General features: G+C 35.4%; 2 protein-coding genes across 2 annotated transcripts; one reads left to right on the forward strand and one right to left on the reverse strand.

Moving 5' to 3' along the window:
* The first annotated feature begins 432 nt into the window (after nucleotides 1-432).
* LOC145600442 (chloride channel protein CLC-b-like) lies at nucleotides 433-5,143 on the forward strand. The gene is made up of 6 exons (XM_081656339.1): nucleotides 433-846; nucleotides 938-1,138; nucleotides 1,248-1,425; nucleotides 2,148-2,680; nucleotides 3,502-4,654; nucleotides 4,825-5,143. The coding sequence occupies exons 1-6, from the start codon at nucleotides 614-616 to the stop codon at nucleotides 4,930-4,932; spliced, it is 2,406 nt and encodes an 801-aa protein (XP_081512465.1). The 5' UTR covers nucleotides 433-613; the 3' UTR covers nucleotides 4,933-5,143.
* Nucleotides 4,944-14,431, reverse strand: LOC145600451 (uncharacterized). Its single transcript, XM_081656344.1, has 15 exons — nucleotides 14,103-14,431; nucleotides 13,906-14,020; nucleotides 13,070-13,181; nucleotides 12,779-12,823; nucleotides 12,600-12,667; nucleotides 12,460-12,514; nucleotides 12,272-12,351; nucleotides 10,131-10,214; nucleotides 9,577-9,690; nucleotides 9,094-9,212; nucleotides 8,851-8,965; nucleotides 7,251-7,381; nucleotides 6,980-7,133; nucleotides 6,782-6,861; nucleotides 4,944-5,492 (listed from the first exon to the last, which is right to left on the reverse strand). The coding sequence occupies exons 1-15, from the start codon at nucleotides 14,312-14,314 to the stop codon at nucleotides 5,396-5,398; spliced, it is 1,581 nt and encodes a 526-aa protein (XP_081512470.1). The 5' UTR covers nucleotides 14,315-14,431; the 3' UTR covers nucleotides 4,944-5,395.
* Nucleotides 14,432-16,981: the final 2,550 nt, after the last annotated feature.

Raw genomic sequence — 16,981 nt, forward strand, 5'->3', positions numbered from 1 at the left:
ATGCAAGTATGCAATCATTAAAACTAAACTCAAGTTTTTTCTTTCAAAAATAAAATTTGCTTTAAAATTTATGACAAAATTTCAATCGACTAAATAATGATTAATACTTTTTACTTCTTACCCTTGGACCTTAGGACCACATACATTATTACACAAAATAGTATTTTTTAATTAAGTGGAATCTTGAAATAGTTAGACAAGAAAATAATTCAAAAAACACAATTAGATTTGATTTGAACAAATAGATATAAATAATCTCGAGTGTCAATTGTTGTTCTCCAAATTGATGAATTGAAAACTATCAATTATGGAGGGTCATGAAAATATCTTGTTTTATTTTAAGTTTCTCCGCATATAATAGGATGTTCCTAAGAATTAGGTACTATGTCAAAAATGACTTGGCGAATTAATAATAATTGGAGTGGAAAATGGGCCAGCCAATAATACTATAATAGTATATACAGTAAATATAATAAAATATGGATATATACACATATACGTAACTTTATCCAAGCAATCAATAAAATGTGGGATATAAGCCACACCTAATTCATGAAACTTATGAACAAAAGGTTGAGAAGCAGAGAAGACTAAGATTAAACCTGAGTAAGCCATGGCAGAAACTGGAGAACCACCATCAAACGGAACCAACTCGAATGCGATAGACGACGAGACGGCTCTCACTCAGCAAAATATGGAAGCAGATGAGGCTTTTGTAAATGGAGAAGCAGACCTTGAAAACAACTTCCTACATCAGCCCCTCTTAAAGAGAAACAGAACACTATCTGCTAGTCACTTAGCTATGGTGGGAGCGAAGGTTTCGTATATAGAAAGCCTTGATTATGAGTACGTTTCCTCACTCTAATCTTACTCAATCTTGAATCTCCTTCGAGTTATAATGGTTTTGTAAGAGACTGTTTTATTATGGATGTTACAGGATCAATGAGAATGATTTGTTTAAACAAGATTGGAGAAGTCGATCTAAGATACAAGTATTACAATACGTGTTCTTGAAATGGAAACTTGCATTTCTGGTGGGACTGTTAACTGGTCTTATAGCTACCCTTATAAATCTTGCAGTTGAGAATATTTCTGGATATAAGTTGCTTCTTGTGTCAGGCTTTCTGGAGCAGGAAAGGTATTTCTGATTGTTTAATCTTTTATAAATTTATTTATTTATTTTTATTCAAATAAATAAAGATTAAAATATATTACTCTAAATTTGAAGGTAAATTTTTTGGGTGCAGGTTTATGATGGGGTTGATTGTGTTGACAGGAGCTAACTTTTTACTGACTCTAAGTTCTACAGTGTTAGTTGTTTTCTTTGCTCCTACTGCTGCTGGACCTGGTATACCTGAAATCAAAGCATACCTTAATGGTATTGATACCCCAAATATGTATGGATTACCAACCTTGCTTGTTAAGGTTAGTATGTTCTTATTCCCATATCCCTCTGTCCATGTTTGATTCAATAAGATTAGAAAGTGAATCTGATTTTGAACATTACTGATGTGAGATATAATTGATATCGGAAAGCATATGAATGTATATTCCGATATTGATTATATGTCATATACCTGACACTGACTGATAATTCAGACATGATCATCTCTTTCAAAAGATAAATTCGTGGAATTCCACCGATAGGTTTTCTTTTTCTGTATTCTTAGTTATAGGAAATTTTAGTTGTCTGGCAAAAAAAGTTGCAGGTATGAGTTTAATTGGCATTAATTGTAGCTCAAAGTATCTATGCCAATGATTGCGCATAGTGGGAAAAAGCTTTATTTGGTTCGACATGCTTTTTCATACCTTATGATCATACAAAAAGTATATCCCATTCCCCCCACCAGAAAAGTTAGAAAAGAAACCCAAGAGAACCTATTAAAAGTGGATAATATTTCAAAGACTAACAAAGAAATAAGACTAAGAAATAATGAAGCTTGACGAAGATATTGGCCACAAATCTATTTCTTAGAATAGCAAAGATATACTTGTGTATAATATAAGGTACTAGAGTACATAAATGATTATTTCAAAAAAAAAAAAAAAAAAAAAAAAAAAAAAAAAAAAATCATAAATGAAATATTTAACTGAGGAAATAATACCTGGATGATGACTGAAGATGTTACTTTTTTCTGCTATGTCAGATATTTGGGAGCATAGGAGCAGTCTCTGCTGGCTTGGATCTTGGCAAAGAAGGGCCCTTAGTGCACATTGGAGCATGCATTGCTTCGTTACTAGGCCAGGGTGGAACAGAAAAGCATCGTGTTAAATGGCGGTGGTATCGTTACATGAACAATGACAGGGATCGGAGAGATCTAATCACCTGTGGATCTTCTTCAGGAGTTTGTGCAGCTTTTAGGTCTCCAGTGGGAGGGGTTCTCTTTGCTCTGGAAGAAGTGGCAACGTGGTGGAGGAGTGCTCTCCTTTGGAGAACTTTCTTCAGCACAGCAGTTGTGGTTGTAGTGCTCAGGACTTTCATTGAGTACTGCAGCTCTGGAGAATGTGGACTTTTTGGCAGAGGAGGACTCATCATGTTTGATGTGAGCAATGTTGTTGTGCATTACCATCTGATGGATATCATCCCTGTCACCCTCATAGGACTCATTGGCGGCGTTCTCGGAAGTCTTTACAACTATGCCCTGCACAAAATTCTCAGACTTTACAATCTCATTAACGAGTAAGCAACATATAAACCAATTTTGATTTCTTGAATTAATCTACTGTTTCATCAAATCTGATTCTAGATAACCTGAATATATCATAGTCTCATGGTCATAGAAACAAAAATCAATACAAAAAGGAACTATATATTGTTCAGTTTTTACATCATGTTTTGTAGACAAAGAATTTATGATGGGGTATTAACTACAAAATCTATTAGGATATACAAGACTAACTAGTTATCTTCTTAGATTGATACACATATCATCATCAAGTATACTCTTCTCAAATCATTGCTTCTAAATCACACTACATAATCACTTAAAATAAATTCTAACACGTCTGTAACATATAAGTTAACTTCAGAGTTCCACATGTTACTTGATGCATTGTAAACTCAAAAACCTTTAATATAATACTGGCTTATACTTCGCTTATTATACATTCTAAGGTCAAATCCAAAAATCACGCTACCGTGTCCATAGAAAATATTTACATGTCCACAGCAATTCATGGGGAACAGGGGAAGTTCCCCATGGGCAGAAGCCTCTCCTATAAAGACGATTTCACTCTTTTCAAACAGATTCTTTTTCAAATTGTGGGATTAAGCCACTTTTTGCAATATCCTACCATCTTTATTCATAAATATCTTCCACAAATCTGTTTCTTCACTTGAATGAACATTCATAATAGTGATGATGCATTTCTTTGGACATTAACATAAATCATTCTATTCATAACAAAAAAAAAAAAAAATTGCATTGCCATCATCATCATCTAAAACCTTATATACTGAGTTTTGATCCATGTTCCTGAAGATATTCTATCCTGCTGCAGGAGGGGAAAATTAGCAAAGATCCTTCTAAGTCTTACGGTCTCAGTTTTTACCTCTGTGTGCATGTATGGCTTGCCATTCCTTGTGAGTTGCACAGAATGTGATCCATCCCAATCAGATTTTGACTGCTCCACGACAGGAAGAACAGGGAACTACAAGAGATTCAACTGCCCAAAAGGCTATTACAATGACCTTGCCAGCTTACTGTTTTCTACCAATGATGATGCTGTTCGAAATATCTTCTCCACAAATACACCAGGAGAGTTTCGCCCAATCACTCTCGTGATATACTTTGTGTTGTATTGTATCCTGGGACTCTTTACCTTTGGCATTGCTGTACCTTCTGGACTCTTCCTACCTATCATTCTCATAGGTTCAGCATATGGCCGTTTGCTTGGCATTGCCATGGGAAGTTACACAAAGATTGATCGAGGGCTTTATGCAGTCCTAGGTGCAGCATCTCTCATGGCTGGCTCAATGAGGATGACTGTGTCACTTTGTGTGATTTTCCTCGAACTCACCAACAACCTCTTGTTACTCCCCATAACAATGCTCGTGCTTCTCATTGCAAAATCAGTGGGAGATTGCTTTAACTTGAGTATCTATGAGATCATACTAGATCTAAAAGGCCTACCTTTCTTAGATGCAAATCCTGAACCATGGATGAGAAATATCACTGTTGGAGAGCTTGCTGATGTGAAGCCTCCAGTAGTTAGCCTTCGAGGAGTTGAGAAAGTATCACGAATTGTAGATGTCCTGAAAAATACTACACACAATGGTTTCCCTGTCATAGATGATCATACAACAATCCCAACAAGAGGCAATATAAAGGCAAGGGAGTTGCACGGGCTAATTTTAAGAGCTCATCTTGTAGCTGTGTTGAAGAAAAAGTGGTTCTTGGAGCAGCCAAGAAGAACAGAAGAATGGGAAGTAAGAGAGAAATTTACCTGGGCTGAATTAGCAGAAAGAGACCTGAACTTCGAGCAAGTAGCCATAGAAAAGCATGAAATGGGGATGTATGTTGATCTGCACCCTTTCACAAACAAAACTCCTTATACCGTGATAGAGGACATGTCAGCTGCAAAGGCAATGGTACTGTTCAGGCAGGTTGCACTTCGCCATATGCTCATCGTACCAAAGTACCAAGGTGATGGGGTAAGTTACAATCTGTTACATCTCATAAAACATCTTACTACCTGCAAAAATCTTAGTGAATACAACCTTTTGGCCTTGTGGGTGACATATCCCAAGGAGTTGAAAATGAACAGCTTCTGAGCGGTCACTTGTTTCAGCACCTAATCATATGGTTTTATTTCTTTGTGCAGATATATCCTGTGATCGGAATCTTAACAAGGCAAGATTTGAGAGCCCACAACATTCAGAGTGTGTTCCCTCACATAGCAAGAGCCAAAGGCAGGGAAAAGCAGAAATGAATTCATCCAAAAGCTCAGATGTGCAGAATTTGCCTTCTCGAATCAATAGATTTGCATTGCATTTTTTCCACAGCTCTCAATTTTGCATTCTTTGTTCCTATATAATATGTACAAGGTTGTAAATTTTAAAGAATAGTCATAAGTAAAGTTTGTGTAGGCTCCCCACACATTACATATTATCAATCTATAAAGGAACACATTCACTACAAAAGCAGCACTGCAATAGGAGATCATATTCAACATTTCTTGTACAGTTTCCTCCCCTTTCTGGCTTTACTCAGCTTCTATGTTGCTAACCATACACGCCCGAATTCAAACATAGAGGCATTAGTCAATGCTTAGTCTCATTGATTGAGCGGTTTCTGCCATGCCTTCATTATCAAGGTCCAACATCGGTACTCTTGGATAAGTCCAAGACCTTGACGCAACAACTAAAGCCAAATGCAGATATACAGTATTATGATTATCCTTGTGATGATTTCTTAGGCTTCTTTTTTTTGGACGCCTTTTTTTTATCATTCGACCCAGAACCTCGTTTAAATATGGCCAAAACCTCAATACTGCAACAAAAATAGAATATAGTTATTAGTAAATTAAGAAAAAGCATCACCACGCAATATCAACCTGATCCCTATTATAAGAAAGACTATTACTTATCTGTTTACTTGAGGGGAGCAGAATAAACTAGAAACAATTAATCTTCTGATGAATGTGCAATGATAATATCAGAAAGATAAATACAATTCAGAGGCTATGCATGAACATTCCAGATACCATAGACTCTGCTCAAACTAAGTTGGAACAAAATCTGTCCATATATGTTCTAGCATGGTTTTGCTACACGCCTACACCAAACAAGACGAGTACTTGTAGAGCATTTGAACAAAGACCAAAGCATCAAACTAATATAGTCTTCTTCATTTTATGAGTTTTGTCAAACCCAGATATAAGTAACTAAAGGGAAACATTAGTAAAATTAGGATCCTATTCCACATTTCCAACACACGTTAAATGAGACCAAACTATTACCTTAATAATGAAATTGCATCCTACCAACTAATCCAGAGTGTGAACTCTAAACCCAGTGATAGGCAGAAAATATAAAGAGACATGAACAAATATTTATATGAAGTACATGAACTTCATTAGATTTTTAATGTTGTTTCTGTATAGGGCAGCTAAAACTTCCAGGAATGAGAGACTGAAATATGCATCATCGCCATCATGGATAAAAACTTTTAATGAAGCAATCCGCAATAAATCAGCAAAAAATTTGGAATGAAGAAGAAGAGGATTTAGGGAAGTTTGATACATGGTTGAACTACATATTAGCAATGCAATTAAATCATCACTAAAATACTTTACAACCCCAGGCCTCCCTCCCTATCTCTCTTCTATATACTGTAGATAGCAGTTCCCGTTCCATCCTCTCCAACTAACTCGCTTGCTTGCTCTCAAAGATAATCCTAATACTGCATACCCACACAAGCATGCACAAATATTGTAGATACAGAGAATCAGGATGTTGGGGCCTGGAGAAGGGTTAGGTTATTTTTAGGTTCTCGGGTATGGAAATTCCAGTGGACAAGTTCATGCAACCATGGTCATTTAGTACAAACAAAGCCCTGTACATAACGATGACCAAAGAAGTACACAATTCTTCACCCAAAAAAAAGTCAGAACAGAATTGGTGTAGTCCAAACTTGAAATAATGTAGAAAAATACGAAATTTAACTTTGCTAATAATCTAATGAATGATTCTCTGAAGTATACGAGCGTGGATAAACCAACACACATATAATTTGAAAATTCTCAAGAAGGTTAGCATGTAGATGCAAATCAGGCTAACCTTTGTGTTCCAGGAAAAAAGTTAAAGCCATGAGCTTTTTCCAAAAGCCAAGCCTTGTTTGATAACAGCTGTTTGCAGTCCTGCAGATTAACTATGAAATTAGAAACTGACTTGTATATTTTGTTTAAACTAAAGCATAGTTTAAGTCCATGTCCAATGCAATAATAATTATGATGACGAATCATTTATTATTAGGACCTTTTTGAAGCTATCCCATCCACAGCTTATATAAACAAGTGTTTGAGGAAGCACATCACTTTCATCTGGCCTATTTGAGCCTTGTACACTGACAGAAGCTTCTCTTTCTCGCAAGATCCATGGTCTTTTTTCCTCTTTCAAATTTGAGGGAGAGCTACAAATTAAGGAAATAGCAAATTGAAATAAGTTTCACGCATTAGTTCATGAGCGAGTACAGAACTGTGAAATTCTTTATCCTAAAATCACGGCCATATTGAAAGAAAGTAACTACCTGGAAGAAGCAACTGCCTTCCGCTTTACTGATGATATAGTCTGTAATGCACTAAGCAGTGAGTCATCCAGCCCTTTTCGGGGAGGATCAACCACAATTACATCAGATCCCACCAACCATGAAAGAGGTTCCTGGCCAGGTAACAAACATCAATAAATTACAAGCTCTATTCACACGGAATTACTCCCCTGTCCAAACAAAAGGAGAATTGGAAAAGAAAGATAGATTGAAAAGGAAAGGTAGGATGGCGGTGAATTAGAGTAAAGTGATTTCATCTAACACATCTTTTTCTATCCCAGTGAGAATATGAGCAACCACAGTGCCAATAAGCAAGTTCTCTACATCAGGGAAAGCTCTACTACTTCAATCACTATCAAAGTAGTATCAAGTCCATCTCTAATATTGCAAGGAATAAAAATTTTGGGGAGGGCATGTTAGTCATAGTCTATTAGTACTTTAGTAGTAACTTGGGGAATAAGTTAGAGGTTTGTTAGGGGGGATATTCTATAAATAGGCCTCATTAGGAAGAATAAGGACATGTTGAATATTGTGAGGTTTGTTATTGGGAGAGATTGAGCCTCTCGAAAGCTCATACTTGGAGAATTATCATTCTAATTAGTGTAATTCCATCTTATCAATATTGTAATTCCATCTTATCAATAAAATCACCATTGTTCTTATTTTCTGCCATTTTTAGTGCTGTAAACATGCTAATCCCTAGCACACATATACCTCAATATAGTCACTAAAGCCCTGATTTGCTCACCTTATTTCCACTTATTTCCCGAAAAATTAAAGTTTTGATAAAGGTTGATAAATTCCGACGGTTAAGGGTTACTTTAATTCAATTTATGACTGAAATAAGTAAAGTTCGGATACATTCTAATAGAGGTGACTAGAATGCACCCTAAAAATTGGTCACATCATGCATGAATCAACTTGCTAGGAAAACTAAATTTTTTTACAGTGAGATTAAGGTAATAACTGGTTCAGCACCAACAAAACGTTTAACTTACACTAGTGTCATACTATCATATAAACAAAACATCATTTAAATAGCTAAAAGAGTTTTCAAGGGACATAACGCAATCGTGATGAACGATTTTCACTGCAAATAACACTTCTGTAATACTGGCGTTTCAAACATTAAACAGCTTCACAAGGCGTGATCCCTTCTACATTAATATCTTCTTTGCCCATAGATCTCAGAGCAGTTTTGAAAGCAACAGCAAACATCTCAAAACAGTTCTATCAAACTCACTACACACAAATACACAATACACTATCGCTAGCTACCAAAACAGTTTCCATGTCAGTAACTAAAAACAAGAGAACTAAGGCTCTTGCCTTCAGACAATTGATATACCATGTTAGTGGCTAACTAGAACAAGCAAGAACATAGCTTATATGTCAAAGTGATCGCAATCATTATCACATGTAAATATAGACGCAAACTTTTGAGGTTGTGATAGACACCATGGACTGTCTTATAGAACCTCCTAACCCAAACGTCTACGGGATTGAGCCAGTAAATGTACAATTTAGGAATTCCAAAACGTGGAAAGGTACATATCGAGTGATTAGAGTGACCAAAGCTTACCAGAGCAGCATCTACGTTATGCCAGCTCATGTTGCTATCAACATTTGGTAAACGGCTGACTGTCTTCTCAAAGCAGTGCTTTGACTCCTTGTTAATCTCAACACACCTGACACTTCTGCGAACCTCGTGAAAAAGAGGTGCAGAAAAGACAATAGAATTTAATTAAAAGATGAGATTCAGAATCTTTTACTTTATAAGTTAAGAGGAGTATAAGTCTCTTAAATATAAAAGACAAGTTCTTACCTGCATTTTTTTGCAACGGCTAATGATAATCCAATAACACCAGCTCCTCCATATAAATCAGTTACTGCTGAACCATAAGGAACATACTTATGTAACTTGCGGAGCAATGAATCAAAGGCCTATTAACGAAGAAAAAAAAATTAGTAAGTCTGCAGAAAGACAATGAATCAAAGGCCTATTAATGAAGAAAAAAATTTAAGTCTGCAGAAATACCGAAACAAATAAGCTGTGTATACTTTCAAAAGTGTGCAAGATGCATCTATGTCCTTCCATAATGGGACCAAAGACTTAGAAAATATATGATCATAATACCAAACCGATCAAATTATAAATATGAATAAATGACTTAAAATGGACCATGTAGATTAGACCAAAATGGCAGGAAATACAATGCTTAGTAGATGTTAATAAAACCTGAATTATACATACATCATTCCATCTCATTAAGAATGAGAGAGTCTTTTCAAGATTACAGTATCATACCCGTGTATTTGCTTGTCCAAAGCTAGAAGGAGTCAGGTAGATATCAATTCCTCCAACATGCTCCCAAAAGTCTCTTTCACCAACAAGATGTCTCCATCTATTGCCAAAAATTATCTGCATTATCAACAAGTGTATCTTGGTCAAAGAGCTTTAAGCCCATGCTAAGTAGTATAGTTAGTTACACTAATTTAAAGAAGAGGTTGGCAGAACTCTGTTGCCTAGATTTAGTAAGACGGTGTATGGAGCAGTACCTTACAAATGATTTGTTATTAACTTTGTTTTCTATCTTATATCTCTCATAAGTTCAAATTTGCTTATGTTCTTCCCTCCCCATTTTTCTTACTTCATTGCGTTTCTCCTTCCATTTACTCTATATCATTTTGCAAGGCTCTAAATTATAAACCCAGAGAGCTAAAATTAATGGATCTCCTGGAAAGAACATTTAAATAAATAAAGGAAGAGTTGGATATCCCAAAGAGTGCTTTTAACTAGTCAGTTGTGAAAGCAAAACAGGTTATGTCACCATATTCTAGACACACAAAGTATTTACTTACATTGCTGTTTGAAGTCTGAAAATTAGCCCAAACGGAATGAATTATGTTAACATTGCTCCTTTGGCCACCATTTGTCCGTAGAAACTGAAAGCAAAAATCTTAATAGATTATAACTAATACAATGAACAGTAAAAATATTCATAAAACAAAAAAAAAAAAATTTAATAAAGAGAGTGAGAAGGATTTTTGGCTCAAATTTTATGTGCAGTTTTCTACGTAGTAAATAGAATGTGATATTTTTTTTCCGTTTCAAAAAAAAAAAAAAATATTACCTCCGTTAATTTTTTAGTTGCAACAAAGAGGGTATTATTTGTGAGATATAAAAAAACTTCTTTGATGCAACTAAAAATTAACAAAGGTAGTAAATAATATACACATTCGACATCAAAAGTTTGCACACTTGATTAAAAAAAGTTGCACATCTACCATTCTCATGTTAAAAATTTCCCATTGGATGTTTCTTATATGTATATATTGATCCTTGTACCAAAGTAAAGGGCTTTTGGGCAACATAGGTTGTTCCCATTTACTCCCTCCTTACATAAATGTTTCTCTAAGAGGGGATGAGCAATAATCAGAGCACACTTTTGACCATAACAACCACTTTCTATTATGAAGACAGCAATAAGAAAACAACTATTGACGAAAAAAAAATATCCTCCTAATCAGCTTAAACTATATTTTTACATTATATTGGCACCTAAGGATGGTATTTTTTTACTCATTTGATATTTTTAGCTCAAAAAATATTGAATGAACAGAAAATAACATTAGGTGCACCTTACTCCCAAGTGTATATAATAATTTTCAATACAATCCACCCCTTCATCATATAGGCGATGTTAGGGCTTCCATCGACAACCAAAAATAAAAGTTGTATACTCTTTTCTATATAATATCTGTGTCAAAAAGTCCGCACCAAATATCTAAGCACCCCTATTTAAGTGAGTGTAAAACTGTAAACACTGACATAAAAATAAGCGGCTAGAAAAATTATTCTTTCATCTCAGTTCCCTCCTAGTATGTGCAGCTAGTACTCAACCAGCTCGTTATAAGTCATTAATGTGATCGAACCTTTTTTTTTTGGGGGGTGTTGCTTGCATATCAATTTTCTCAAATTATCTCAACGAGTGGAGAATAAGTTCCAGATTTTAGAAACCTTGGTCCTTACCAAATAAAAATGAGTGCTAAGTAGTATGTCTGTATGAACCTACACTTATTTGGGGCTTTTGGCCGGAAAAGTGATGAAAATTGAAAAATACAAAGGTATACAGTTGTTGCATGCTTATACTTTCCTGATAGAAAACTATGGTGCTTGGTTGATTGACAAGCCACACACATACAAATATTTGAGGGTCTTGAGGTTTTCCCATACAAGAATATCACCCTCCGATATATGACTATCTGATGGTACTTTTTGTAATAAAGAGACTACGAAAGTAAGAAATAGGATCTTTCTTTCTCTCTTTTGCAGAATCTATGGATCTCCATCTCTAGACTACAGAAAGACATGTAAAATTAATAGACTTATGTTTATGGGCCTCATCATTATTCCCTGACTTATGGGAAGAGCTTGTCAACAGCTCTTGTCAAAGGTTTAGAGCTCTTTCTTATAAACGTTAAGTACAGACCATACCCTTTTCATAAACCCTCTGCAAAGCTATACCCTAAACGCATTCCCTCATTGTATAGAAAGTGCAGAAAATATCTTCTCCTGCTGCCAATAGTCTTCTTCAAAATTCGGTTAAATTATTCTCTCAATCTCTCTCCCTATTTGCCTATTAAAGTTAATCACACAAAGTAAATTAACTATGAAACAATTTTAACTTTGGGGGAGTAGGGTTCAATATAATCATATTATATGAGATTTTAGGGCTACTTAGTCTATAAACATCAAAAGTAAGCATTGATTGAAGCATTGTCTTAATTTTATATATAGATTCTTCACGCTATCACATGTTGAATCCCAAAAAAGCTAATATCCTAATAAGTATTTTGCTAAAATATGGTCACTAATCCTAGTTTGATTTAATATTTCTTTATTTTCCATGATATGTTCTTCCCAAAAACACAATCTCAAAAGTGATGCATAAGCAGCATAAAATTTGTTTTGGATCTCCTTATCTAGTTAAATAACTTACATTAGCCAATGAATTAAGCCTCTCAGAGCTTTGTGTTGTCTCACTTCTTGAGTTCCAAACTAATGTCACCTGCACTTTACCTGAATAAAGGTATGTAAGGCTCCAAAAGATTCATCATAATAAAACATAAACAAAACATCTCAAATTAAACACTTGAAATTTAAGCTAGCATGTGTACAGATGATAACCATTTCTATATCTTTCAGTAAACGGAAGTGATGTACTATGCGTTGTCACGACCATCTGCACACACTCAAATTCAATAATATGGATTAGGTTATGAATATGAACTAGCTAACCAAATCTAAAATAGCATATCAACACTAACTTGCACATATCGCAGTTCACCGGTCCCCAAGTCTTCATCATACGGTTCTACTTCCAATTTAGCAATACCTAAGAAACCATACATTTATAATTAAAATAAATAAGTATATAACACTACTTCAAATATATTAATAGACAATAAGTGAAATTATGCTCTACATCAAGCTTAAAAAAACAAACCTTTTCGAAGCAGCTCAACAGCTGCGTTAATGTTGGGATGATGAGCTGCAACCCAATTAACAGACACGATTAGATAATGTAATCAACAGATGAATGAACAAGAAGGCTAGAAGCCCATGTCCTGTTCAACTTAATTTTGCTCAAATCAACCAATTTTTGCTAATCTGAAATTAGTTTGATTTGCTACAACCAACTTCTTTTGTCAAAGTAATATGTCGAACATGATAGTAACACGGTCAAAATTGTTATTCTAAACATGTAAAACTGTGGGATAGAGCTCAAAAGTCAAACCTCTGCATTCAGGAATGTCCACAACATTATGTGTACCCTCCTCATACAGGCCAATCATAGGGTTAGCTGATGAACCGCGTACAGCAAGCTTTGCCCGACATCTCCAACCATACTGCATTCCAATTTCGACATAATTAACATTAAAATGAAATTGATTCCATATTACTAAACAGAACTCAAAATATACTACACTAATTCATACCAAGAGATTCTACAACAATAAAGATTTAAACAGAAACAACACCTCAGGTTTTGTACAACAATTATCTTCTCATTTTGGAAACATAACATAAAAATCATATTACGCCTTGTATGCATTTGCATGAACCACCCTCCCCTTCTTCTATAAGCTATGGAGTACAATCCTGAGTTTTTATGTCCCAAATAACAGGTCACTATTCACATCTTTTAAGTTAAACAACTACCACTGTTTCATATTATTTGCAACGATTTGACATTAGGTAGAAAACGTCAAACCGTTGCAAATAATATGAAATGAGGTAGTGTTAACTTCTGTATCACTTACTTTTTAAATTTTTTTAACAAAAAGTGGTCGCGGTCTCATAATAAAATACTTATTTTCAACTGTTATCCCTTAAAAATTACACCAAACGTAAACTATGAAGGTCGACTGAATGTGGCCTATCAAAGTTGGATGGAGGTAATAATTTGAATATTTGAACAATAGCAAACATATTATTAGTCAGGAATGAACAAATTGATATAAAAATTGCATAAATCATCAAATAGTAGTTTCTTTTAACCTTACAACAAATTATCCACAACAAAAACAAAAATTAATACTTAAATGAAATGAATTAATGCAATTGTCATACCAGTCTACAACTGTCGAAAGTAAAATCGGGAACACCGTAACGCTTGAAGAACTCGGCAGCCTCATCAACAATACTCGGATGATGGAGGTCGTACTCGTGCGTACAACCCGAACAACTAACAAAAATCAAATAAAATCAACAAATTTGAACAAAATTGAAATAGAATTTCAAGGCAAAGAAGAAATTGAAGAACATACGAGTGAAAATGGGGGCACTGAAGAGCGCAAGAGAGAGAAGAAGAAGGAGGTGAAGAATTGAGGTTGTTAGGGTTTAAGGAGAGAGAAGTAGGCGGAGCTGACGGTGGTGGAGGTGGTGGTGGTTGGGTGCGGACGGCGGCGGAGGTGAAGCGGCGGGGAGTGGTGAGAGTGGTGGAAGAGAGGTGGAGAGGAGAGAGAAAGGAGAGTAGCATTTTATGTAGTTGCAGAGATTGTTAGAGAGTAGAATGGTGGAGGAATGGAGGATGGATTTGCTGTTGCTTTTGCTGCTGTTACTCTGCTGCTCCCATGGCGGAATTGGATAATATGAGAGTATTGTTATAATTTATATACATTATATAGAGAGAGCCAAGTATTTTACTATATGTAATGTTATTGCACTATAGATGAAAATGAGAAAATGGGGTGAATTTGCAAATGCATTTCACCGTGTATTTATAGTAGAAACATGCTACTTCTACTAGCTATACACAAGTCACATATAGGTTACTAGGTTTGAAAAATATTGCCTATGCATTTAATGGTGTTATCTAAAAGATCAATAATTGTGTGGCATTCACACAATGACACAAGTTACTTCATAACACTCCCCCTTGAATGTCCACACGAAGTTGAGTAAATGTTGTCTAATTAAAATCTTGCTAGGGAAAAGAAAAACAATATTCTATTATATGCTGTAGTGTACTGCCTCATTAAAAACCTTGTCAGGAAAAACCCATTGGGATAAAAACTTGATCGAAAGGAAAAAGAGTGCAGTGCATATAATACTCCCCCTGATTTTAATGTAACTTATGAAGATGACGCATTCCAATCTTGTGAACCAACCACTCAAAACTTTTTGAAGGTAAGGACTTTGTAAACAAGTCTGCGAAATTATCACATGATTGGATCTGTTGGACATTTATCTTCCCTTCCTTCTGTAAATCGTGTGTAAAGAACAATTTTGGTGATAGATGTTTTGTCCTATCACCTTTGATGTACCCGTCGATCACTTGCGCAATGCATGCAGTATTGTCTTCGTAAATGATGGTTGGATTTTCAGTTACTTCTTTCATCCCACATTCTTCTTGAATATTGCCGATCATTGACCTTAGCCATACGCACTCGCGTCCTGCTTCATAAAGGGAAATCAACTCAGCATGATTTGATGATTTCGCAGTCAAGGTTTGCTTTGTTGATTTTCAAGAAATTGCAGTTCCACCATAGGTGAACAGATATCTAGTTTGTGACTTGGCATTTTGTGGGTTTGATAGATATCCAGCATATGCATATCCGATGAGGGTGGCATCTTGCCTTGATTGATAAAACAAACCAAGATCTTTCGTTCCTCGTAGATATCGCAATAAGTGTTTTACTCCTTTCCAATGTCTCTTCGTTGGTGCGTTGCTAAACCTGGCTAACAAATTCACAGAAAAAGCTATGTCTGGTCTAGTATTGTTAGCTAGATACATTAGAGCCCCAATTGCACTTAGATATGGTACTTCTAGACAAAGGACATCCTAGTTTTCTTCTCGAGGTCTAAATGGATCATATTTCATATTCAAAGACCGAACAATCATCGGGGTGTTTGTTGAGGTCGTTTTGTCCATGAAAAAGCGTTTTAACACTCTTTCAATGTAGTTAGAGTGATGGACAAAAATACCATTATTTAAGTGCTCAATTTGCAATCCAAGACAAAATTTAGTTTGTCCAAGGTCTTTAATCTCAAATTCTTTCATCAAGTATTTTGAAGTTCTTTCAAGTTCATTTGGAGTTCCAATGATATTCAAGTCATCAACATAAACTGCAACAATTGCAAACCCTGATTGTGATCTCTTAATGAAAACACAAGGACTGATTTGATTATTCTTGAACTCTTTTTTCATAAGGTATTCACTAAGACGATTATACCACATCCTTCCAGACTGTTTTAATCCATAAAGTGACCTTTTTAATTTTATGGAAAGCAAATGTCTGGGCTTGTGGTTTTCTGGTAATTTTAGTCCATCTGGGACTTTCATATAAATGTCTGTATCAAGTGACCCATATAAATATGCGGTCACTACATCCATTAATCGCATCTTTAGTCCTTCTGAGACTGTCAAGCTTACTAGAAATCTTAACGTAGTTGCATCAACTACGGGAGAATATGTCTCCTCATAATCAATCCCTGGAATTTGAGAAAAACTTTGGGCCACAAGTCTGGCCTTGTACCTAACAATTTCATTTTTCTCATTTTGTTTTCTCACAAATACCCATTTGTATTCAACTGGCTTTACACCTTCTGGTGTAAGGGTTATTTTGCCAAATACTTCTCGTTTTTCGAGTGACTTTAAGTCTGTCTGCATTGCCTCTTTCCACTTTGGCCAATCATGCTTGCAACGACATTCTTCCACTGTTCTTGGTTCACTATCATTTTCGTCAGATGCCATTTCAATTGCAATGGAATATGCAAATATACCATTTACGATAACATCATTTCTATTCCAATAATTCCTAGTAGAAACAAAATTTATTGAAGTTTCATTGTTATCGATGTCATGGTCATCTTGTTCATCCCCTTTCGGATTATCATCTTTTTCTTTATTCTCATCTGTATTTTGTCTTTCTTGATCTTCCGTAAGGGGAATATTGTTGATCTCATCAGATCTTTTAAGTTTTCTTGGCTTTGTGTCTTTTGAACCAAGTGGTCTTCCACGCTTTCGGCGTGCTAGAGATTCATTTTCAGTGATCATCACCAGATGGAATTTCGATTCGTGCAGGGGCATTTTCAACTGGTATATGTGATTTTGTCACTTTCTTTGTATCTATAAATGCATCAGGCAGCTGATTTGCAATGCTTTGTAAATGAACAATTTTCTAAACTTCTTGTTCACACATAT

Source organism: Chenopodium album, chromosome 2 (genome assembly GCF_948465745.1).
Source record: "Chenopodium album chromosome 2, dcCheAlbu1.1, whole genome shotgun sequence".
Taxonomy (NCBI): Eukaryota; Viridiplantae; Streptophyta; class Magnoliopsida; order Caryophyllales; family Amaranthaceae; genus Chenopodium; species Chenopodium album.